Raw genomic sequence first — 26,555 nt, forward strand, 5'->3', positions numbered from 1 at the left:
GCTCTTTAAGGTCCGCAGAGTTCAGTTGGGCCTGGTACCACGTTGTAAAAAGTAAAATGGGGCGATCAGGCCTTTTCAGAGGTGGCTGCTAAGCTCTGGAATTTTTTACTTGTCCAGTTTAGAGGAAGTAATCCTCCTTTAGTGTTCCCTAAGCATCTCAAAGCCTGGCTGTTTTCACAGTAAGGCCCATATTTATACTTTTTTAGCGCTGCATTTGCGTCATTTCCTGACGCAAAAGTGGCGCAAACTGTCAAAATATAATTGTATTTTGTAAGTTTGAGCCACTTTTGCGCCAAAAAACTACGCACATATGGGCCTAAGTTTGTTTATGGATTGGGTCTGCCTCTCTAACTTTGCTTAGGCTTCAATACCCCTGGTCTGAATGCACTTTAGAAGTATCAAAAATACAAAATACAAATTTTAATTAGAGGGGTCTGTTTCCCCTTGAAGCCGGGGAGGCTTGTAGGGTGTGCAGGGCTTCTCACCTCATTTGGCAGCTGCTTCTTCTTGTCTTTCTTGCTGATTTTGTCCGTCACCTTCTCCTTTTTGTCTTTCAGGTCCTGGGATGAGTGAGAGAAAAATATTGTATGAGATACAGAGTGCGATAGAAGGGAGAGCAAAAAAACGTGGACAGTAGCAGGGCGAGGGATATAACACCCCGAGCGAGGGAAAAAGAGGCAGACAGAGAGAGAGTGAGAAAGAGAGAGCGAGAGGAAGAGATTTTGTGAGGTACACAGAGCTTCAGAAAGGAGCGCATGGAGAGGAAACATAGAACACAATTGTGGTGAGGCACAAACCATCAAAGGACACAGAGGAGGAGAGAAGAGGGGTTGTGTGAGGTGCAGAACACAACATACAAGAAAGACTGGAATAGAGGGGTAACAGACGGGCTGGTGTACAGAGCATCAGAGGAAGAGAGAGGCGACGGGGGTAGGTTGCGTGAGGTACATAGAACTACAGGACGAGGTAGGAGAGGGAAAAGGAAGTGATGAGGTGAGGTACTGAGCTTCACTGGAGGACACAACATACACAGGGCAAGAGCCACAGAGAAGGGAAGATGAAGCGGGTAAAAGGGGAAGATGTGGGGGGTGGGGCAAAGAAAATCAGATTGGAGAGGGAGAGAGAAATTGTGTGAGGTACACATGGCTGCAGACGGTAAAGCCCTCTGTGTGTATCTGGGTCACACCTAGCTTTGTCTCACAGAGGGTCTGACAGGTTTTTACAGACCTATGTGTAGAGGGCCGGCTTTAGCGCTGGTGGCGCCCAGTGTGACAATCTTTTTTGACCCCCCCCATGACCTCCTCTTCAGATTCCCCACTACCACCCGGCAAAGGTACCCCTCATCTCTTCGTAGCCCCTTTTTCAAAAGCATTTCATTTGTTTCAGGGTCAGACTGGGAACCAAGAGCAGCCCTTGCATTTTATGTGGACCAGGCCCCGTGAGTAGTCGGGGGTTGGACAAGTGTGAAGTACTGCTGCTTTTGGTACTGGAGGCTAATATAACAGCACTGCTGCAAATCTGACCCCCAGTAACGAAACTGGCCCCCACCCTTCCAGCCTCCTGTGCAAACACCCAATGCCCGCTATGGCCAATCGGCCCTGATTTGTTTTAAAGCACTAGCAACAGCCAGCTTTATTAATCCACTCGGCTATCTAAATGAAATACATATCTGTTCTTTGCGCGGGCATATTAACCCACTGCGCTACTTTATGACATGTCAAACTGCCACTAGACAAAAATTAATCTCTCTCTCCTTAGCAGGAACAGTAATCACTAGAGTTATCTTGACATTTTTATTGCTGCCTGAAAGCTGGACACACAAGGAACTCTGCAGCAGGTGCTTTTAAATCCTACGTTATTGCTAAACACAGCACCTCCCCTGAGGTCAGTGCCCCCTAGGTTCACTAGGTGCGCCCATTGCCCTAAAGTCAGCCCTGGGAACACACATACCTTTCATTTAACAGCCTTCTATGTAGACCTGAGGCTTTCATGTCTTTGCCCAGTGCTTAATTTGTGCTTGTTGTTTCCGGTGCGGAGCACCGGCATTTGTTTTTGAGGGCCGGCGCTTAGTCTTTTGTCTCAAGCATTTACTACGAGCAAAAGACACATTTGAGAAAACACTGAGGAAGACAAAAACGAAAAACTGTCACAATGGGAGAAAGCAGAAAGCTGCGTTTAAGGGGCAGGGAGTGGCTTTAAATAGATTGAATAGGCCAGAGATGGCTTCAGGATTACGCTGCCTCAGTATTCCGTGCTCGCATACTTAAATACAGCAGCCGCGTGCTTCAGAGGAGGGCTTTGTGCACCGGCACGTTGTTATTTACAAATTAAGCACTGCCTTTGCCTCACAGAAGTATAAAAAAAAGGTGATGGGTGGAATGTTTCAACTATTCTAAGCCACTGCTAATTATTCGAGGTCACTTCTCAGTCCATCGTTCTTTTGCCCACCACAGGACCTGAGTTTGGACCCAGCCATATGCAAATCCGTTTTGACCCTACTCCAATGGGAACAGTCCAGCCTAAACTGCCAGGCCAGGTCCTCCATGAAACAGGACACGGACAACCCAGAACCAGTTCCGGATTGATTGTGGCGCGTCAGACGGGTGAGGCTTGATTCTAGTGGCACAGTGAACACTGGAGCCACCTGTAGGCATACTCATCGCACTAAGGGCCTCGCACTGAAACTTATAAAAAAGTGCCAGCCTTCTGTGTAGAGCTGGGGCACACCTGCATTTGTCTCACAGAGGGCACAGATTCACAGGTTGTGGGTGGCTCTGATCAGATCATCCTGAACCCAAACATGTCTGGCTGGAGAGGCTGTGAAATGCCAGGACAGAACAGGGCACATGTTGCATGAGAGGGCACCTGGTGCAGGACAGGGCACTTGCTGCAGGACAGAGCACGTGGTGCAAAAGAGGGCACAGGGTGCAAGACAGGGCACATGGTGAAAATGGTGCAGAAGAGGGCACATGGTACAGGACAGTGCACATGGTGCAGATCTTGCAGAAGAGGGCACATGGTGCAGGACAGGGCATGTGGTGCAGGACAGGGCACGTGGTGCAGGAGAGGGCACAAGCTGCAGGGGAGAACACATGGTGTGGGTAGGGCACATGAGGCAAGAGAGGGCACATGGTGCTCGGGAGTATGCATGGTGCAGGACAGGGCACAGGGTACAAGACAGGACAAACAGTGCAGGACAGTGCATTTGGTGCAGAATGGGGCATGGATTGCAGGAGATGCAGGAAGGCATATGTGGGCATTTGGAGGAGGACAGGGCACGGGGTGCAGGACAGGGCACAAGGTACGAGACAGGACACATGGTGCAGGACGGGGCACTTGGTGCAGGACGGGGTGCATGGTATAGGACGGGGCACATGATGCAGGAGAGGACATACTGTGCAGGAGAGGGAACGTGGTGCAAGAGAGGACATTTTGTGCAGGAGAGGCACGTGGTGCATGAGAGGACCCGTGGTGCAGGGGGTGCATGTGGTGCAGGACGTGGTACATGGTGCAGGATGGGGCACATGATGCAGGAGAGGACATATTGTGCAGGAGAGGGAACGTGGTGCAGGAGAGGGCACGTGGTGCAGGAGAGGACCCGTGGTGCAGCGGGTGCACGTGGGTCTGGTGGTGCAGGACAGGGCACAGTGCAGGACAGGGCACGTGGAGCAGGACAGAGTACACTATACAAGTGCAGGGCTGGGACGTGCACCTGGTGCAAGGGAGGACACATGCTGCAGGAGAGGACACATTGTGCAGGAGAGGGCACGTGGTGCAGGAGGGGACAAATTGTGCAGGAGAGGGCACGTGGTGCAGGAGAGGGCACGTGGTGCAGGGGTGCACATGGGTATATGATGCAGGACAGGACACGTGGAGCAGAGGAGAGGAGAGGAGCGGGGGGAGAGGAGAGGAATAGGTGGGAGAGTAGAGATGGAGAACCTGACTGCAGAAAGATGAGGAAGGAAGAGAGAGAAGAGAAGTCGAGGACTATAACTCCAGAGAGATGGGAGGAGAGAAAGAAGAGTGGAGAGATGAAGGGGGGAAGGAGGCGTGAGAAACAAAGTAAGGACACAGAGAGATAAGAAAGAGACTGGCTAGAGTGTTAGTGGAAAGATAAAGGTAGGTTAGAGCTGCTGTGAAATAGAGAAAGGAGATGCGAGGGTTTTGAGGTGGAGGGACGGGAGGGGAGGAAGGTGAGAGAGGACATGTGAAAACTGCAGGAAGATGTAGCAACCGCTGGCTTGCACTGAAGAGTGGGCTTTATATAAAGGAGACAGATGAACACCACAGTTAAGGCTTCCAGTTTTCTGCTTTTACTGATTTTTACAGACAGAAAACAGTGTGTTTCGGGACTGTATTTAGTTTTAAAAGCTTAAAAATACTCAAAATTGTGCTTCTTTCGTGAATTTTGTAAATTGCCGCCCATCAGATGAGCAGATAGAAAGCATGGGGAGTTAAAAACAGGATGACATTTCTTAAATATAAGCATATGTTAACAAATATAAAGTATAATGGTAACACCAGCTCTGAAATGTTTTGTAATATTTGGCTGCTTAATTTGCTAAAACGCGACAGGCATCAAAATATCAGAGCATATTTATCAGTTAAATAAATGTGGAAATCTACCATTCTATGACTCCATTTATTCTTAAAACACGACATAAATATGGATAAATACCAATAAGATGGCCAATAAAGAAATATGAATAAATACAGACTGAAATGTAAAATATATATACATACCATAAAACCGGGAGCCCTAATCACAATACATGGAGTGGTTAAAAGTCTGGGAAGAACCAGGCCAAGAAAAATTGTGCCGATAAAATATTTCTCCATTTCTGGCAGCGGTGCACTTGGTATGAAATATGCCCAAAATGACCTTACCATGCCACGTCGCGTAATTAAGATTTAGTTCTGGTAAAAATCTTGTGATGGGTGCAGGGAACATCATGAACCTACGGAACGCGACCAGCTGTTTCCATCGTGCGATTATGCACTCCTTTTTGAGAGCGAAACTCATGCTTGGACACATGGGTACATTCTGTGCTAAAAATAATGCAAAATGCCTGGCAGACATAATGAGTGATACAGCGTCATTGTGTGTCATTTTTTGTTTCTTTTGCTTAAGTTCTGCAAAGGAAATTAAGCAAGTTTTATCAGACCCACAACAAATAGATCAGAATTGCTCAGAGTATAGCGACGAGGAGGCAATTAATGTCCTGGGAAACCAAGAAATAAGTCCACCCATCCTAATGCAAGACAGAGATGTAACTGCAAGGTACTAGACAGCGAGATGTTCAGACACAAAGACAGTCTGACATGTCTAAAGTTCCATAGAGGGGTCTCTTTTCAGCAAACAAGAGGTGCAGAAAGGGGGGTTCTCACAAGGAGGTCTGGGTTGTACTTTTATAAGCCATCTGAGGCTGGGCAGCCACTCCTTAGGGGAAGGGAAGTTCTGAAGGCTTCGAACTCCCCCACCCCCTTGAAAGAGGTAATCCTGGCATTAAACTCTAAGAGGATCACCTGAAATAGACAAGGAGACTTAGCAGGTTTAGGCATCAGACACCCGGTGCCCTTCTGTCCCTGTCTGACAACTCATCTGCCCATCTCTGCCCACTGTCTAACCATGTCTCTGTCTGTCCTTACATCTGCCCATCTCTGCCTGCTGTCTAACCATGTCCCTCTCTGTCCTCACATCTGCCCATCTCTACCTGCTGTCTAACCATGTCTCTGTCCTTACATCTGTCCCTCTGCCTGCTGTCTAACCATGTCCCTCTCTGTCCTTACATCTGCCCATCTCTACCTGCTGTCTAACCATGTCCCTCTCTGTCCTTACATCTGCCCTTCTCTGCCTGCTGTCTAACCATGTCCCTGTCCTTACATCTGCCCATCTCTACCTGCTGTCTAACCATGTCCCTCTCTGTCCTTACATCTGTCCCTCTGCCTGCTGTCTAACCATGTCCCTGTCCTTACATCTGCCCATCTCTACCTGCTGTCTAACCATGTCCCTCTCTGTCCTTACATCTGCCCATCTCTGCCTGCTGTCTAACCATGTCTCTGTCCTTACATCTGCCCTTCTCTGCATGCTGCCTATCCATGCCCCTCTCTGTCCTTACATCTGCCCATCTCTGTTTCTGTCCTCCCATTCCTCAGCCCCTTCTGTCCTGGCTGTCTGACAACTCATCTGTCCACCTCTGCCTGCTGTCTAACCATCTCTGTCTGTCCTTACATCTGCCCATCGCTGTCTCTGCCCTCGCATGCCCCAGTCCACTCTGTCTTTCTATGACCCATCTGAATGCCTGTCTGTTCTTGTGTGTCTGATGCCCATCCCTGCCTCTGCCCTTCCAGGTGTCTGCCTCCTTCATTCTTGGTCTGACTGCCTTCTATCACTGATCATTCCTATCTCTGTCTCTCAGCTTGTCCGTCCTTGGCTCTGTCTTGTTGACTGACAGCCTCCTTTGGTCCTGGTCTGACCCGCCTGTGTCTGCTTGCCTATTCCGTGTCTGTCTGTCTGCCTTTACATCTGTCCATCCCTGTCCCTCTGGGTGTCAGCTCCCTTCGGACCTTGTCTCAGAGCCTCCTGACCATTCTATGTCTGCCTGCCTGCTTTCACTGCCTATTCCCTTCTGCCTGCCTGTCCTTGCACTTGCCCATCATCGTCTGACAGCCCATCTGCCTTTCTCTCTCTGCCTGCCTACTTCCACGGTGCATTCCTGCCTCTGTCTTTTCATCCAGTGGGCGTGGTCTCTGTGCTCCCAGGTCCAATGACTCCTCTGCTTCTCTGTGCCTGCCTGTCCATCTCTGTCTGCCTCTTCCTACATCTGCCCATCAGTCTCTATCTTTCCCACCTGTCTGCCTATCCCTCTCCCTGCCTGTCTCTTTCTGCCCCTGCTGGTGTCCCCCTGTCTGTCTTGGCCATTGGCTGTCTACACCACATCCTTGCCTGCCTGTTCCATCTGTTGATGCTTGTGTCGTTTGACCCTCCGGGTGTCTGCCCCTCAGCATCTGCCTCTTTCTGACCTTAGGTCTCCTTGACTTTCTAAGGTACCCTCCAGTGTGTTATACCATAAGTCATGTTACAGAGATCTCCATAGCACTGCATTGCCATCAGCATTGCTTGTTAGCCATGTTATGTGTGGATATCTTCCTATCCCGAGCAATGTCCCTCTGTCCATATTCACGCCTGCCCAGGGCCGGCTTTAGGGTGGTGCGACAGGTGCAGCTGCACCTGCCCCTGTCCTCTGGAGGGGAAATGGGGGGCAGCGGTGCTGCTCAAGATAACTTATGGGCTTAAAACAACATGCTGCAGAGTTCCTTATGCATCCAGCGGTTTTCAGTCAAAAATAAAAATGTCAAAATAACTCTGGTGTTCCTGCTGGAAAGAGATCGGAGTTTTGTCTAGTGGCAGTTTTGATTCACAATACAGTGAGCGCAGAGGGTAAATGTGCCTGCTGCAAAGAATGTGTATCATGCAGATCACAGAACAGAGTCTAAATGAACTATAAGTAATGCTATGAAGAAAGTAAATGTATGTCAGAGAAGGGCTCCCGAAGAGATGAAGGGCACCTTTGGAGGGTGGTAGTGAGGGATTTTGTGGAGTATGAGGTCACAGGGGCGGGGCGGCACCAAAAAAGATTATCTCACAGAGAGCCACCAGCGCTAACGCCGGCCCTGTGCCTGCGAGCTTCTCACCAGTCACGACTGGGCAAGTGGCAGGGCGGGGGGGATAAAACAAAAATAAAATATATATTTTTTAAAACTTACCTTAATTGCACCGCCGCTTTCCGCTGCACTCCAGGCCCATGCTCCCAATCTGCCCTGGGGCAAATCATGACGCTCCTCACAGCAGCGTTATGATTGGCTGGAGCACCCTGGCTGGGCACTTCAAGGCCTGGCAACACAGTGCCAGGTTGGAGAGAGCCCTGGCGCATTGGTGTATGGCTGGCCCAGCTCCCCTCAGTGCTCCCCACCCCCATGGCCCCACCCCTTTAAAAATAATACGATAATTAACAATATTTATTATTGTTTTATTCGTAAAGGTTTTCAGCTGCTGCGGACGGGGGGGCGACGCTCCTCTGCCATAGCGGGGGAGCCGCCCCTGCGTCTCGTCTACTCCAGTATGTCTCTATCGTAATGTCTCTGTTTGCCTGTGATCCTTGTTCTGCCATGCTCTTTCCCTGTCTGCCTGTACATTCCTGTCCACAGACCTGCCCTCGTCCTGTCTATTCTTCTCTTTTGGTTTCTTGGCTCCTCCCTGCCCATATATCGCAGTCTATTCCCATCTCTTAAAGCTCTATCAACGTCCCCCTGTCCATCTTCCTGCCTGCCCTTCTCTGTCTCACTGTCCACCTCTTTCTACCTTGCTCCTGTCTTTGTTGTCTTCTTCATTTCTATCTGCCTTCAAATCTCTGTCTTCTGCATGTCTTTATGTTTTATCTTTTCCCCTCTCTCAGTTTGCCAGCTTGTCCTTTCATCCGTCCACCGGTCCGCCCACATTCCCGCTGTGACTTCTCAGCCTGTTTGTCGCTCTCTGTCTATTAGTTGCACAAGCTCTTCCACCCTGACTATGGCCATTATTTAGAGTTTAGCGGAAGGGTTACTCTGTCACATACATGCAGGTGTCTCTTCTTCGTACTAAAGCCGAGGCCATCGGAATTATGTGGCAGGGTCTGACCAAATTATGCTGCAAGAAAAGGCAAAATATGCAATGTAATGAGCGTTTTTTGAAGTGGTATTACTGCACCATTTTGTCATTTTACACATAATATTGTAGGGCAAAGGTTTCACTGCATTCGTATCAGTTTAACACCTAGCTATAGCAATCAGCAACTGAAATATGACGTTTCTCTGTATGATAAAAAGCCTGCCAAGCCTGGGGTAGTGTGTCTAGTAAATTTTGATCGGTTGAGCTACAAACACATTTTTGTTCAATTCTGAAAATTATATGGGAAATTATGGATTATTTGGCAATTGCAGCAAATCCGTAGTTAGGCAGAGAGCTCAATGGTAGAAAACACAATGGAATCACATAATTCCGGTGATCTTTATTATATCCTATGGCAATTGTAATACGTCAGATAGGATAGCTGTCACTGTTTGACTTGGTATCCCCAGTACCTAATTTGCAACAGAATAAGTGCTTGGATGCAATATTTTACCCAGAAGCGTGCGGTCGGTGCTAGAAGAGGTCAGGGTGCCGAGTATCAGTGCTGTGTAGTCTTGATGCACTCAGGCATCTTTAATCCACCACCAGACACTCCCTTCCTCTTTATCTGCAGTTTTTTTTCACCCTTTGTCACTGTTTTTCTGTCTTTCTCCTCCTTCTCCTTTCATCCTTTTTTGTTTTTTCCTCTCTTGCTCCGGATTGGTCTGTTACAGAAAAATAAGTGCAGGTCCCCAAAAATGAGTGCCGGTGAGCCCTACCAGCAACCAACAACTTAAATTATGCACTGAGTATCCCATCTGCAAAACTCTAAACAAGGCCCTGTGACCCTTGACCTCTTATCCAGGTCTTCTTGCCTCCCTCTGCCTCCTCATCACTATCTGCATACAAACTTACAAGAACCGTCTTTGAGTCCCTGAATAATGCAAGTTTTGGGTTATAGTATATTTTTTTTATTTCGTCATTATGGGGAACAAAATTATCAGTAGTTTCACTTACATAACTTCAATCAACGTCGTTAACAACATCACATCCCACTGAAGAGGGAAAGAAAGGGATGACCTGCCTAACAAAGGTGCCAAGGACCCTAACAGAGGCAAGTTAAAAGGGCCCACCTGTTGGGCAGTACAGACAAACATAACTGGAGTTTGTTGGGCGCCCGCAGTCTTGGACCTCAGTGCCTCCCCCAGGTTACACTAATGACAGCTACCCCTATCTGTAGGCTAGGAGCCTTCATGTATTGTGGTTTAGAAGATCCTTTTTAGGTTCTAGTTGTTTGCTGTCAAAAGACATCTTGTGCTCAATAGCAATACTCACAGTGGGCTTTGGGCAAGGCCATTGCATTTCATTGGTTGTTTTTTATCAGTCTCATTTGCTTCTTAGTGGATGGTGTTCCTTCCTTCTGTTGTGTGTGCATCCCCTGATGCATAGCTCTAGCAACCTTTTCACTGAATGAATTGTATCCTTTCATTGCTTACATTCAGGGACCTACTTTTTTCTTTTGCTTTCAGCACTCCACGAGAGTGCATGTATTTATGCCCCAGACCATCTGTTGTTTCCAAACCCTCACCCCCTGCCCATTTTTTTCTACCTCCTCCATTACTCTCCTGCTGCTCCCTACTCACGGCTGGTCAACTGTGGCACTGACTTATATCCCCCACCCCTCTGGTCACTCTCACCCCACCCCTTCTTATTTTTATTTATTTCAGATCTTTTTATTTAACTTTTTGGGACAGACTGGCAGTTGCAATTTGCTACCGGGACTCTCCTTTCCCTAAAAAAAAAGTGGCCACTGTGTCATGACGTACGTGTGCACGTGCATTTCGAGGGATCTATTTTGGACAAAGGACATCATTAGAATAAAGATAGAAAGATCATGCAGTGGCGACACTGTAGTAGAAGTAACATCATAAAATTAAGCATTAGACACAACGGCAGATAGAGGTGATAAGGGGAAGGAGATATAGAAGCAAAACATGATTAGGGGAAAGTTGCAGTACAAAGGGCAGGCAGTGACCCATGTAGGATGTAAATGGAGAAGAAATGATATCAGTAAAGTATAGACAAAATGGCAGGCGGCGACCACTGCAGGATGGAAACAGAGAAGCAATGCTATCCTAAGTTTTAAAAAAAAATAGCACAAAGGGCAGACAGTGACCCCTGCAGGATGGAAATAGAGAAGCACTGACATAATAATTAAAATATAGCACAAATGGCAGGCAGTGACCCCTGCAGGATAGAAACAGAGAAGCAATGCTATCCTAAGTTTTTAAAAAAACATAGCACAAAGGGCAGGCAGTGACCCCTGCAGGATGGAAATAGAGAAGCAATGACATAGCACAAAGGGCAGGCAGTGACCCCTGCAGGATGGAAACAGAGAAGCAATGCTATCCTAAGTAAAAATAAAACATAGCACAAAGGGCAGGCAGTGACCCCTGCAGGATGGAAATAGAGAAGCAATGACATCATAATTAAAATATAGCACAAAGGGCAGGCAGTGACCCCTGCAGGATGGAAATAGAGAGGCAATTATATCATCAGAGTAAAAATATGGATTAAAGGGCAGGTAGTGATCCCTGCAGAATGGAAATGTAGCTGTGGTGACATCAGCACAGAAAAATACACCACAGAGGGCTGGTAGTTAAATGAACAGGCTGAAACGCAGGAGTGAAGGTTCAAGATACAGAACGAGGCACCGGACAGACATCAGAATGATGTAGACGGAGTGATTAGTATGGGATTAAAAATGTAGCATGAAAGGGTGACAATACAATATGAAGGTAACAGTGACATCGCAAGGGTAGAATACTGCACATAGCATGAAAGGGTGACAATTCAATATGGAGGTGACATCTCAAGGGTAGAATACTGCACACAGCATGAAAGGGAGACAATACAATATGAAGGTGACAGTGATATCACAAGGGTAGAATACTGCACGTAGCATGAAAGGGTGACACTACAATATGAAGGTGACAGTGACATCACAAGGGTATAATAATGCACGTAGCATGAAAGGGTGACACTTCAATATGTAGGTGACAGTGACATCACAAGGGTAGAATACTGCACACAGCATGAAAGGGTGACACTTCAATATGAAGGTGACAGTGACATCACAAGGGTAGGATACTGCACACAGCATGAAAGGGTGACAATACAATATGAAGGTGACAGTGACATCACAAGGGTAGAATACTGCACATAGCATGAAAGGGTGACAATTCAATATGAAGGTGACAGTGACCTCACAATGGTAGAATACAGCACATAGGGCAGATAGTGGTATCACAAACATAGGTATTTTAAGGCGTGGGCAAAGTGGGCAATTGCTCAGGTCCCCCAACTTCTAAGAGGGCCCCTGGTAAAGTGATGGATGCATTCACAAGACTCACACTCTGATTTGGCCCTGCTTTTTCTCTATCATCACAGCTCTTCCTCTTGCTCTTTCTTTATCTCAGCTGTCTAGCTATCCCTCCCTCACCGCTCTCTGCCATGCTGTCTACCTCTCTTTCTCTCTTTGCTTATCTAGTGCTACGTCCCCCTCCTTACCTAGCTGATTCATTCTTCCTCTCGCTCCTCCCCTCTCTACCTCCCTATAACTTACTGTTGCCTCCTGGTGTTTACCTTGCCCCTTCTCTTCCTTCTGTATCTACCTCGTCTATCTCTACCTCTCTGCTTTGTTGTATTTCACCTCTCTCTGTCTCACTAACTATTAAATCCTGCTCTTCTCTCTACCTCACTTCTTAACCTACCCCTCTCTTCTACAACCTTAATGTTACTTCTCTCAACGCCCGCTACTTCTCCTTCCCTGACTCAACTATATTTGTGTCTAATGTCTCTTGCTTTACGTCACCTCCCCTTCTCTAGGGTCCTCCCTCTCTCGCTCTTCCTCTCCCTACAGCTCCATGTTCCTACCCCTTCTCTCTACCCTTGCTCTATACAAAACACCTCCCAATCCCCCAACTCTATCTACCTGTCTCTCATGCCCTCACCTTTCTTGCAACTTCCGCCTTAATCTGCATCCCTATCTCTCTCTCTCCCTCAACTCCCTCACTCACCCCTCTCATGTTACCGCACGCTATATTTTCATCTCTCCTACATCTACCCTATCTTTACGTCCCTTCCCTATTGCTCTCTATCATACATCTCTTACTCTCTCACTACTCTCTCTATCTAGTCACTTTCATCAGCAGCCACAAATGTCAAAGGGGGTGCAGGGGCATGATGACCGGGATTTTTTTTTTTTTTTTTTTTTAAGGTACTGTTCCTGCCGCCTGACTTCTCTGCTCCTGATGGTGTCCCAGCAATCCCGGCGCTGCTTTCATACTAAACTTAGCATGGTCTGAGTTGCTAGTTCTGCCGCTCAGGTAGTGCACTGGTGTCTGAGCAGTTTCTGGGTTGGAGAAACCTAAGTGCGCATGTGTGTTTGGACGGCCTAAGATGGCCGGACAAACATGCATGCGCACTTACCGCACTTCATTCTCCCTCGCCCCTTCCGTGGCACAGCCCCTCCCTGCACTGCTGGCTGAGCCAGCAGATGAAAAATAAAACGATAGTGAGCTATTGTTTTATTTTCCATCTGCTGACTCTTAGCCAGGGGGGCGACACCCCCTCCGCCACTGTGGAGGAGCTGCCCCTGGTAACTTTACCTCACCACTTTCTCTCATTTCTTCTTCTAGCTCATCTCACTCTTCCCCATCCCTCTCTCTCACCACTTAATCTTTCTTTGTACCTCACCACTTGTTGACTATCTTGTCTCTCCACCTTCCCCACTCTTTCAGCCTCTGTTGGAAAGGTGAAACGCTGGAAGCAGTACTCTGACAGTCCACGCTGCACCGAGGATGCTAGTCGCAAAGGATGAGGGGAGGTTGTTTGTGATTACAAATTTGAATTTCTGGCACCATGAAACTACAACTTCAAGTGGTTTGTGTACTCATCTCATTTTATTATTATGCACCATTTCACTAAACACCAACCAAATCACCCTTACTGTGTCTTTCCTACAATGTACAGAAGTCATGTTGAATAGCATCTCCAATAATATGCGGCACAGCTAAGGAATAAAAAAAGAGCCTTTCATACGGCTGCCCGCATGATTTTGTAGGCATGCGCATGCTGCATGTGTGCGTCTACAAAATTATGCCACCTTTTTTTCTGTTTAGTTACCAATCCGAGTTGGATCTGTAATAAAAGAAAAAAAAAGTGCAAACAAATTTTTTGTAGGTGGGACGAAGCAACATGCAGGATGCGGGTGGGGGAGAAGCAACGGGCAAGACACCAACGTAAGGGGGCGGGGAAGAAGCGTAGGGGGAACATGCAATGGGGAAGAACAGGGGTGGGGAGAAGCAACGGGTGAGAGAGGAAGATGCAAGTGGGGGGTAGCATCATGGGTGGTGGTGGGGAGGAGAAGGAACAGTCAAGGGAGCGATGTGGAGAAGGCAGGGGAGAAGTGCACAAGTGAGAAAGCAAAGGGTGAAGTACACGAACCCAAGCGCCACACGAGGGGGCGTGATGTAGCAGAGGGACAACAGAAAGTGCAGGGAGAGAAAAGTGTACGAGGGAGAGAGCTGGAAAAACATGCAGTCTCGTGGAGTGCTTATCCAAAAAGAAAGAAGAAGTGCGTAAAAAGCAAGCAGCAAAAGCATAGATGGCAGCCAATCAAATGTGATGGTCAAGAGCCAATTATTCATGGAAGGAACACGAATAAGACGCAGACAAATGAGAGTGACAGGAAAGCCAACCAATGGTAAACAATGGGCGGGCTGCAAACACCTGTATGTTCTTTATAACCCCATAACATGTCTCGCAGCATAAAGGAGCGCTGTCAAGTAGGCAAGAACTAAAAATGCAACACAAAGGTCAGATAGTCACATTGACAAAATGAACATACAGCATGAGGAGCGGATAGTGACCACGCAGAGTAAACATACAGAACATGAAAAAGTCATGTCAACAGAGGAAAAATGGAGTAAGGGCCGCCACTGTCATCGACAGGTCATCCAGTCATATCACCAGAGTAGAATACAACCCGAAGGGCCAACAGTCTCGCGATGAGTGCAAAAGACACAGCTCGAAAGCAGGATATTGAGAACAGAGGGGGAATTGGAGGTTACAAGAGCAGAGTGAAGATCATGCTGGGCACACAGAGGAAAGGGAATTGAATGACCTCACCAGGGAGAGCAGCTGGGGACATCTGCAGAGGACAGATGCAGCATAATGAACAGACAGTGACGTCATCAGGGTAGCACACAAGAGGAACTGCAGATAGGGCTCTAGGGAAAACACACAGCACGAAGGGCAGATAGTGACCTCCCCAGGGGAAAAAACACCCCAAGAGGCATTTATGACATCACGAGGGCAGAGAAGCAGCAGGAAAGTCACATAGTGGCTTCATCCGGGTACAAATACAGCACGAGGGGCAGATGCTGACAACAGCAAGCCTCTTCACGAGGATCAGACAGTGACAGCACAATGGTAAACAAGTACCACGAAAGGCAGTAATGACGTCAAGATGACAATAAATTAATTATTCCAGATTAAAAACAAAGGCGAAGAACAGGTATCATCTTCATAAGAAACAGATACAACAAAAAGGAAGACAGTGACATCGTCAGGGTAAAATTACAGCGAGAAAGGAAATGTTGCGACATGAGAGGATAATGGTGACATAAAAGTAATAATGCACACCAATGGGCAGATAATGACGTCATAACAGTAAACCTAAAGCACAGAGGCCAGACAGTGAAATCATAAGAGTAAGCCTTCGGTACGAAGCACAGATCGTTACGTCATAAGTGAAAACAGAGGGCACAGAGGTCAGACAATGACATCATGAGAGTAAGGCTACGGTACAAAGGACAGGTCGTGACGTCATAAGTGTAAGCACATGGCACAGAGGGCAGACAGTGACATCATAAGGGTAAGCCTACGGTACAAAGGACAGATCTTGACGTCATAACTGTTAACACCTAGCACAGAGGCCAGACAGTGATATCGCACACGTAAAGAGAACTGACAACATGAAAGTAAACATCCACAGCACCATAGGTAGATTGTAACATCACGTATCTAAAAACACACCACGACCAGTTGCGAGTGACGTCACAAAAATAAACACAGCGCACGAAGGACCAATTTTGAAATCATCAGAGGAGTCACCGTGATCTGAATTCAGACACATTTCTTGGCACGGCTACTCCGGGAGAAACACAGACGCCTTCACTCTGTCCCTTCTCCCCATGCACCCTCGTCCCCCTGCCCCCCCCCCCCACGGGCAACCCCCACCTCACCTGCGCTGTGGAAAGCACCTCAGAACAATGAATGCCAGGGGGGCTTTCAACACCCTCACTTCGCAAGGATGTAGGTTTTGGTGACAATGATGCTCTTTTTGATCGATCTGTGCCAAACTTTCCGAATACCTGCACCCCCTCCTCCGCCCCACCCCCTCATCTTAACCAATAGAAGGCCTTTAACCTGCCCATCCCATATAAACAGTGCATTACCAAGGTTACGGACCAGTGATGCCCCCTCGGGATTCTGCTGACAGTTACACATTACTGAATCCCATGGGTGACATCAAAGGCCCGTAATGCGTGTGTACGTTGCGTGAGTCGTGCACTTAGTAAGTCTCCATCCTTGTATTAGGTCTATGTGCATTACGTATGTTTCCTTGTATTATATATATCTGTATTACGTCGGTCTCCTTGCATTACGTCTCGCTCCTGGTACCCAGGCGCGCGGCTCTGCGCGAGCTTGCGCCATGGTCGCTCTCTTGTGGTAATCAGCAGATCTCTCAGTGCACAGCCAACCCCCGCGCCCAGGGGGTTCCAGTTATTTTCCACAAGATGAGTGAATTCAGGAGGGAGCTGAACCAACTGAGCGCTCTTCCTTCGCGCACTGCCCTTCCCTGTGAGTCTCTTCCCGAGATATATCCATTTTACGCCCCCACCACCTCCTTCCATCTTCCCATGGCTGTCTCCAAATCCCTTTCTCTGGCCATCTGGCTGAACTTCCCTCCTCCCACTATTCGGCTCCCAGAGCCCCCCTTCACCCTCCAGCTGTCCCTCCCCCCCCCCCCACCCCCGCCCCTTCTCACTAAATTCAGGTCACTGGATGCTATTGTCAAATTAAATCTCTCGTCTCATCTCCCTTCCCCCATCTCGTCATATGCCCCATGCCCCCTCCGCTACCACTGTCCGCTACCCCTGTTTGTTCTCTATCAAGGGCAAACAGGCGGTGATAGGCCTGTGCGTGACATCTCTGTGCGGGGAGGACTGATTTCTCACTGGGAGGTGACATGTCCGTCCCTAAAATCTCAGTGGGGAAAGATATGTCGTTCCCAGTTGTAGGTGATATTTTCAATCTACTAAAATTATATATATATATATATATATATGTGTGTGTAAGCAAACTGGTCCAGCTTACGGCGCGCTCTTTCATGCTGGTGCAGGTGTGAGGAATGGACCAATTCCTCTCTTGAATCCAAAAAACAAACAGTTGCAAGCACCTTGACCACCGCACTCCAGGAGGAAGTTTTTACTTTTTTTCTCTTTAATTGCAGTCAAAAATAAATCACCATCTTTCACCACCAAAGAGTTTCGACCTACTGGTCTTGATCACAGGCTTGATTTCTCACTGGGAGGTGACATGTCTGTCCCTAAAATCTCTGTGGGGAAAGATATGTCGTCCCCAGTTGTGGGTGATATTTTCAATCTACTAAAATGATATATATATATATATATATATATATATATATATATATATATATATATATATATATATATATATAGATATATATATATTTTTTTCTTTCTTTCACACACACACAGTATGGGTCAGCCCACTTCAGCCACAGGCTAATTTTACTGTAGGTGATGAGCCTCTGCTTTTCACAAGAAGCACCTCCAAGCACACAGTCCTTTCAGCGCCAAGGACCTCTACACCAGAGTGTACTTTTTGACAAACAAAATATTTTTGGGGGCTTTTAACTAATGCTTTTGTTTTCCATGATAAAACAAGCGTTGACAAACCAAAAGGATGACAACCAGTGCCACACTTAGTGGCAGTGTCAATGCTTCTCTTTAAAACGTGTGACTTACGCATCAAAGATTTATGTAAGGAGTGAAAGCCCTGCTGCCAGTTCCTCTCTCTGAGGTGAGAGACCTCTCCCACAAATGTCCCTGAAAGGCAAAGTACCGCTCTCTAATCTCTGTGCAAGGTGTGAAGTGTGTCACTAAAATCTCTGTGGAGTGTGGGTCAGTCACTGTTTTAAATGGAAATATACAAGTGCAGGTGTTCACTGTCCAGAGTACCTGTCTGTTCCTAAGAAGTGCAGGTACTCTCCCATTAAATGTACTGCAGCAGTGCTGAGAAGTGCTGGTACTCTCCCATTAAATGTATGCAGCAGCGCTGAGTGAGAAGTGCAGGTACTCTCCCATTAAATGTATTGAAGCAGTGCTGAGAAGTGCCAGTACTCTCCCATTAAATGAATTACAGCAGTGCTGAGAAGTGCTGGTACTCTCCCATTAAATGCATTGCAGCAGTGCTGAGAAGTGTTGGTACTCTCCCATTAAATGTATGCAGCAGCGCTGAGAAGTGCAGGTACTCTCCCATTAAATGTATTGAAGCAGTGCTGAGAAGTGCCAGTACTCTCCCATTAAATGAATTGCAGCAGTGCTGAGAAGTGCTGGTACTCTCCCATTACATGCATTGCAGCAGTGCTGAGAAGTGCAGATACTCTCCCAGTAAATGTAGTGCAGCAGTGCTGAGAAGTGCAGATACTCTCCCAGTAAATGTAGTGCAGCAGTGCTGAGAAGTGCAGGCATTCTCTCATTAAATGTACTGCAGCAGTGCTGAGAAATGCAGGTACTCTCCCATTAAATGTAAACAGCAGTGCTGAGAAGTGCTGGTACTCTCTCATGGTACTCTGCCGTTAAATGTATTGCAGCAGCACTGAAAAGTGCAGGTACTCTCCCATTAAATAGGTGCAGCAGTGCTGCGGAGTACAGTTGCTCCTCCATTAAATGTATTGCAGCAGTGCTGAGAAGTGCTGGTACTCTCCCATTAAATGTACTGCAGCAGTGCTGAGAAGTGCTGACACTTTTCCTGTCAAATGAAAGAAGTGCAGGCACTTCGTACACAGAGGGTACCTAACTATTTAAAGCACTGGTTCAATCAAATCTTCGAGGGAGGGAGGCGGGCCTCAATTTCTTTCTAAGGGATGAGAGCTAGCAGTTAATTCTACGTGGGAAGTGGGAGGTCTGTCCCTAATTTCTCTTCTGAGAGGTGAGTTCAGTCCCTGGAATCTTTTTAGGGGGGGGGAAGACGCCTGTCCTGATTTGTCTCTTGAGAGGTGAGATCTACCCCTGAAATCTCGGTGCGAGCAGAGAGGCGACTGTCCCTGATTTCACCCTGAGAGATGTGATATGTTTCTCAAAGCTCTGGTGATGGAGAGAGGTCCAACCCCGAGTTCCTTGTAGGAGAATGTCTGATATTTCTCTTGGTTGGTGGTCTCCCCAGGCGTCTGTGAGAGGTAAGACGCAACATTTCTCCCAGCCACACCGCATCACGTCCCACTACAACACAGCACACCTACCCACCCCCTCAAACCAGTCCTGAGTCAAAGCAGTCCTGAGTCAAAGCAGTCCTGAGTCATTCCTTGGGGACAGATGACAGCAGAGGCCAAGTACCTCTCTTGATGCCCACACTCTGCAACAGTCTGACCAATATCCTCTAGTGTATGGAGAGGGGAAGAGACAGTCATGTGTCACCTGGGATGAGGAGGGACAGTGGCAAGGGGATAGTGCTGAGAGCAAGGAAACACATGCACTCTCCAAGAATGCTGAAAGCAATAGAAAAAAAGTATTTCTCTGAAAGTAAGCAGTGGAAGGATACATGTTATTCGATCAAAAAGGGTCTTAAGGAAGCTTTGCTCCAGAGAAGGGGAAAATATAAGAAGTTGAAGGAAAAAACATTATATAAGAAGCAAGGAAATGAGATTCACAAGAATGCAAAACAATATTAAGCAATGAATCAACCAAAAACCCACTGTAAGTATCAGCACTGTACATACAACAGACAGTGTTAAGCTGTCTGTCGGTGGGACCAAAAATGGAGCCCACACAAGATCTGGTATTATCGGTGAGAGCATTACCAGGGAGCCTGAAGAAATGCACACCCAACTCCATTGCCAAAGGCACAACAGACACCCCAATCTCTGCACATGCGCACTCATTGGTGACTGGTGGCAGGACCAGGCGGGCCCCATGGAGAACTACTTGATGACCAACAACAACCAGGTGTTAGCGGCACTGGGGACAGCGAGCACATGGAAACCAAAAGCAAAAATGTGCCCCAACTAAAAGATGCTGAAACTAACAGAGGCCTAATTCTATACTAGGCGGCAGGGTACCACATTCCCATTATCAGACCGTTTACAACAATGAACAAAAAGATATGAGCTAAAAGAGAGGGTCACAGGACCAAAATCCCATGATGGAACCATCCAGTTAGAAGTAACTCATCCCCAAGCTGATAAATTCTAAGCAGCGCCAAGGTTCCACTGGGGACGGTCGATGGTGAGCTATGTACACACTACATACCAGAAATGAAACCTGTCTACAGGTGTAAGGTAGATGATGCATGTCCTATAACTGGGAGAACATAGGTCTCTGTGCGTGAATGGCAGGTTGCATGCTACACGAATGCCAACCAACAGCAACAAGTCACCCTGTCTGTGAGAGGCAGAATCAAGGCCCATCCCTGCCTGGAAGAGGTAGTCTGTTTTATTGACTGTTAGGTGATAGGCCTGTCTCTGACTGTAGGCAATAAACAGTAGACGAGAGGCTTCTCTACCTAACCTTTAGGAGATGTGCCCATCTCCAATTGTTAGGAAACAAACCTATCTCCTATTGGGGGAACATAGCTTAGTGTGTGATTGGTGGAAGGTAGGTCCATCTCTACTGGTAAAGGTTAGGACTATATCAGATTTATGGCAGAAAAAACTTACTCTAATTGAAAAGCCTATGTCTGCACAGCACAAGATATGTCCATCTCCAGTTGGCGGTAGGTAAGCAGTTCTCCTAGAGGCTTGAACCCAGGATTTGTTTATGATTGGTAAAAGAAAAAGATGACCATTCTTTGATTTAAAGGATATAGATCTCACTCTGAACGACAGAAGGCCAGTCTCTGATATGTAGAGATAGCTTATTTCTGATTCGCAGAAGAGACACTTCCTGTTCTAGCCTATAGATAGAGCTTGCAGCACAGGATTTTGTAAAAAGATAAACCGATTTCCTGCAGCAAGATATCTAGGTTTCGGGATGTGAAAGATGTACCCATCTCCATTAGCAGATGACAAGTCATGCTTTTAACTGGAAGCCTGTCTTTAGCTCATTTGCCTATTACTGTTTGGTAGAAGGTAGATCTGTTTCCAATTGGTGGAGAGTGGGCCTTTTGCTATTGGTCGAAGGATGGGTACGCTGGCTCTTAACTGGCAGCACCAGATGTATTTCTTGGATTGAACAGTTTTAGGTCTTTGAACAAAATAGGCCAGCGACTAAGTGACAGAGGAATTGTAGAACTGTGTGTAAAATGTTACTTCGACTTCGGAAAACTTCTCAAAGTTCAACTGGAGTGTAAGGTCTGAAAGCCTACACATTGTATGGTCTGTGTTTCGCCGCAGTAGCCCTAGTGTATTCAAAGGTACCAGATCCAAGAGTTCCTGAACCCTCAGAAAGGAGCAGAAGGCCCGTCTCTAGCGCCCGAGCGTAATTCCCTGCGCGGTGATTGGACAGAGAAGCCAGAGTACTCGACCCTGATTGGACACCCTATTCCCGCTTTTAAGGCGGCACACGCTGGGCAGGTGAGGCTTGAGCCAAATCCTCACCTCATAACACCGTCTGGAGCAGCCTGAGCGGATTATGTCCATGGCAGCTGTCCCCTCTCATCGACTCCCCCCACCCCGTCCAGGCCGCATGCTGCTCCCACACTGACCTACTAGCGAAGAGACAGTTGGCTGCACAGGAAATGTCTCGTTTGGAGCGCCATATCACGTCTATTTTTACAGCATCTCTTTATAGGCGCGCACTCCGTGTGATCTTGGCCTCCTGTTTGTTTTCGTGCCGATGTTCAGTTGCTCTGAGACCTGAAGCCTAGGGTAGTCATGACAGGGAATATGAACACTCAAGGGAGGGGCCCGGGCAGGTGGTTGGAGCGCTGGATGAGGCAGGAGATTTGATGGGTGTGCTGGGTGGTGGGGGGATGGAAAAACTGGAAAGGTAGGTGAGGTGGGGGAGAAAAGGAAAAAAAACACGCGAGGGAGGCCTAAACGGAAGGAAGGAGTTACCGTGAGTAAAGTGCACAGGACAGCGGGGGCAAAAGAGGACGAACGAAGCGAGGTAAACAGATGAGATTTCAGGAAGGGAAGTAATTAAAGCCGACAATGAAAGAAAGACACGGGGCATGGAAAGGTGGGAGAGGGAAGGGGGATCGAAGGTTGGCAGAAGGAGAGACTAAAGCGCGAAGAAAGGAGAGGGAACAAGTGTAGGTACGGACTGCAGAGGAGGTGAGTGAAGGTAAAATGGCCTGAAAGAGGACACCTAGGGCGGGACACTAAAGATGAAAAACAGGTAAATCTGAAGGTCAAGGGAAGGAGGCGAGGCAGATGGTAAAATGAGAGAAGGAAGAGCGAAGGCAGCGGGAGAGAAGGGAGGGTGAGTTGCAGTGCTTAATTTCAGCCGGTGGTTTCCGGTGCGGGGCACCAGCACTTATTTTTTAGGACCGGCTCTTGTTTTTCTGCCTCAGACATTTACTACGAGCGAAGGACACACGTGGGAAATAAGGAGGAAGAGAAAATGAAAACGCGTGACAAAGGGAGAAGGCAGAAAGCTGCAAGAGGGAGCTGAAGGGGCAGGGCGTGACTGTAAATGGAGTAAAGAGGTCTGATGACTTTAGGACTTTGATGCCTCAGTATTCTGTGCTCGCCCATCTAATTGCAGCAGCCGGGGGTTTCAGAGGAGAGCTCTGGACACCGGCACGTTTGTATTTACAAATTAAGCACTGGTGAGTTGAGATTAGAGAGAGAGGTCCAGAAGAGGAAAGATACGAGGGGAAGAGATGGAAAGGGAGGGGGCAGAGGATGGGAGTCGGTACAAGAGAGAAGATGCGAAGAAATGACAGCAGAGAGGACCAGACCCGAGGGAGCAAAACTTGAAAGTGCGGATTGGCAGAGCACCCCGTTCGGTGCCCACTTCCCCAGCCTTACCTTGGCACTGACCTCCACCACCGCATCGAGGGACGAGTCCGACATCCTCGCGTTCTATACAGACGGTCACACGATGCTGATACTCTGGACCCTGTCCTGGGTGCCCTGGTCGCCCCTCTGCCTGTCCGGTGCCAGGGAAAGCCCCACTCACAGTGCCACAGATCCCGGGCAAGGCAGCGCGCCGGAGGAGGGGGCTGTCACCTGGGGTTACCTGTTGAGAGATCTCTGGGTGTCTACTCTCTTCGGCAGGGGTGGGCCGGGGGCTGAGGAGAGAGTAGCGCCGAGAAGACCCCTGCAGGGTCGCTGGTAGAGTGCAGAGAAGGAGGAGGCTGCAGACTGTGCCTCGAAGGATGCACGGGGGTCGCACGGCGCTTGGAGCAGGGTGCTGGTGACAGCTGGGAGGGCATACTATTTATATGGGTTTAATCTGCCAGGGAGGGGCCGATGGCAGAGCCGCCTTCCTCCCGCGGAAGGGCACTGGTTGGTCTGCCTTCCTCCTCCTTTTCCTCGGCTCCGCCCACCGGCCTGCCCTCTCAGCTTCACTGGCAGGAGGATGGGCACCGCGTCCCTGGCAGCCAGCTGGCTCCCCCCACGCCGCCCGGGGCATGCTGCCAAGGGTGCCCGTCACTCACCGGAGTCCGGGGGTCTCAGATTCCTACAGAGGGGCGGGGTGGGAGAGGACGAGGATGGGTGGGGCGTTTCCGCCTGTAGCACTTTGAAGTCCTGACAGGAGATTTCCATTAAACCACAATCCCGACAGACCTTCAGCCTTCCGCTCTCTTAATCTCGCTCCCTCACTCTGCTCTCTTTCGCCCACCCTCTCAACCCTTTTTCGCACACTTTCTTTCTTGCCCTTCAGCTCCCTCTCCGTCGCCAGCTTTCTCCTCCCCCCTTTTTTTATTCCATCCACTTTTCAATTCTCCATCACCATCTTTCAGCCCTCCAACTCCCTCATTAAAAAAGCACATTATTGTAATTCATAAGTGTGGTGGAAACAAAGAATGTAATAGGATGAAAACAGATCAATACACTCAGTGATGTACAAATGATAACTATTTGCTGAAACCCAGTGTTATCGTTGAAGCGCTATATAGTTTTATTGCTGGACTTGGCCCTCTCTGCATGAATAGGATGTGGAGGCAGGAGGATGTGATTACGTTGATTGGGTGCTTCATGGCGAGTTTGCTGTACATGAGGATGCTGAGGTTACGGGCATGATTTATTGGAGTGGGTGTGTGTCTAAGCTCGGAGGGCCACCAGCTGTTGACCCTGAGTGAGTTGTTTTTCCCATAGATCCCATAGAGCACTTCCATTTTGTCCAAGTTGAGATTAATCTGTGCACTTTACCACTGCTAGAGTCCTTGTGATCTCTTCTTTAACCAAGGTGAATTTGGCTTACCTTATTTTCGCATTTAATTTACATATATGTTCCTACTAAAGTGGTACTACATGTACTCAGGGCCTGTAAATTAAATGTTGCTAGTAGGCCATCAGCAATGATTGTGTCACCTATTATAGTGGTACTTCAAACACTTTTCAGGCGTGCCATTGTAATCTGTGTGTGCAGTTTTGAACTTCCATTTCAATCTGGCAAAATAAACCTTTTTGCCAGGCCTAACCTTTCCTTTTTAACCCCTTTGCTACCAGGCCTTTTCCCCTCCCATGCCGAGCCTTTTTTTGGCTATTTGGGGCAGTTCGCGCTTAGGCCCTCATAATTTTTTCTCCACATAAGCTACCCATGCCAAATTTGCGTCCTTTTTTCCCAACATCCTAGGGATGCGGACTTTGTGGGTTCCCCTGAAGGAGACCAAGAAATTGGCCAAATGACATCAAAATTTTTTTTTTTTTTTTTTTTAAAAGGGCTGCAGAAATAGGCTTGTGGTTTTTCCCTGAAAATTGCATCAACAAAGGGTTTGTGGTGGTAAACCCACCATCTTCCCAGCTCTCAGGAACAGGCAGACTTGAATTAGAAAACCCAATTTTTCAACACAATTTTGACATTTTACTGGGACATACTCCATTTTTACTATTTTTTGTGCTTTCAGCCTCCTTCCAGTTAGTGACAGAAATGGGTGAGAAACCAATGCTGGATCCCAGAAAGCTAAACATTTCTGAAAAGTAGACACATTTCTGAATTCAGCATGGGGTCATTTGTGTAGATCCTATAAGTGTTTCCTACAGAAACTAACAGCTGAAATAAAATAATATTGAAATTGAGGTGATTTTTCTCCACGTTTTACTCTAACGTTTTCCTGCGATGTCAGACTTTTGAAAGCAATATACCGTTACGTCTGCTGGACTCTTCTGGTTGCGGGGAAATATAGGCCTTGTGGGTTCATCAAGAACCCTAGGTACCCAGAGCCAATAAATGAGCTGCACCTTGCAATGGGTTTTCATTTCATACCGGGTATACAGCAATTAATTTGCTGAAATATAAAAAGTGGTAAAAGGTATCAAGAAAACCTTTGTATTTCCAAAAGGGCCACAAGATAAGGTGTTGAGAAGCAGTGGTTATTTGCACATCTCTGAATCTCTGAATCGCCCTAACAAAAATCGGCCGATCTGCCCCCAAAGGGGGCAGAAATGGTCTAAATATATTTTGCCGCCCAGGAGAGTGACCCTTGCCTGAGGGGTCGCTCCCCACCTCTAAAAAACAAACAAAAAAAACTCCCAAAAATGATCCCTGGCACTTAGAGTTTTCTGTCCCCCTTGGGAGCTGAAATGGCCTAAAATAAATTTGTATTCCCCCCCCCCCATGGGGAGCGACCCTTGCCTAAGGGGTCGCTCCCCTTCCGTGAATTCGCCGTAAAAAAAAAACTCCCTGGTGTCTATTGGTTTCTGCCCCCCTTGGGTGCAGATTGGCCTCATAAAAATAGGCTGATCTGCCCCCAAGGGGGGCAGAAATGGCCTAAATATAATTTGCCCCCTAGGGGAGAGACCCTTGCCTAAATGGTCGCTCCCCACCTCTGAAAAAACAAACAAATAAAAAAAAAAAAGATCCCTGGTGCCTAGAGGTTTCTGCCCACCCTGGGGGCAGATCGGACTAATAACAATAGGCCAATCTGCCCCCAGAAGGGGCAGAAAAGGCCTTGAAAAAAATTGCCCCCCTGGGGAGCGACCCTTGCCCAAGAGGTCGCTCCCCTTATGCCAATTTATTTTTCATAATAAATCCCTGGTTTCTAGTGGGCATTTCAGAAGCCGGATCGCTTCACGATACGGCTTCTGAAATGCTCTGAGAGGCTTCAAAGGGAAGGAAATTCCTGAGCTTCCAGCACAATGGGAAAGTGTCCTCTGATCAGGTCAGCGCGCGAATGCATGCTGACGTCATCAGACATCACTGGGGGGGGTTGGGGCAGGAAGGGAAAGGGCTTCCCCTTCCATCCCTGCCTTGGGGGGTGGGAGGGAAGCCCACGGAGGGAGCGCTAGCGCTCCCTCCGAGCTCCATGCTGAGGACGTAATGGCACGTCCTCTGCACAGGAGCACTGTGCCGGTGGACATAACCATTACGTCCCCGGCACAGAAGGGGTTAATACATGTAAGTGACCCCCAAGGTAAGCCCTAAACAGGCCATAGGACAGAGTTCACTGTATCTAACAAGCTGGACATGTACTTTTAAGTTTTACA

The 26,555-nt window shown here is 47.8% G+C and overlaps 1 protein-coding gene across 1 annotated transcript in view; it reads right to left on the bottom strand.

Moving 5' to 3' along the window:
- PTMS (parathymosin) overlaps positions 1 to 23,321 on the bottom strand; it is a 44,463-nt gene extending 21,142 nt beyond the window's left edge. Inside the window, exons 1-2 of the mRNA XM_069243074.1 lie at positions 22,932 to 23,321; positions 486 to 560 (exon numbers count right to left, since the gene is read on the bottom strand). Coding sequence (XP_069099175.1) covers positions 486 to 560; positions 22,932 to 22,976 — 120 coding nt within the window. The 5' untranslated portion in view covers positions 22,977 to 23,321. The remainder of the gene's footprint in view (positions 1 to 485; positions 561 to 22,931) is intronic.
- Positions 23,322 to 26,555: the final 3,234 nt, after the last annotated feature.

The sequence above is a fragment of the Pleurodeles waltl genome, chromosome 7 (assembly GCF_031143425.1).
Source record: "Pleurodeles waltl isolate 20211129_DDA chromosome 7, aPleWal1.hap1.20221129, whole genome shotgun sequence".
Taxonomy (NCBI): Eukaryota; Metazoa; Chordata; class Amphibia; order Caudata; family Salamandridae; genus Pleurodeles; species Pleurodeles waltl.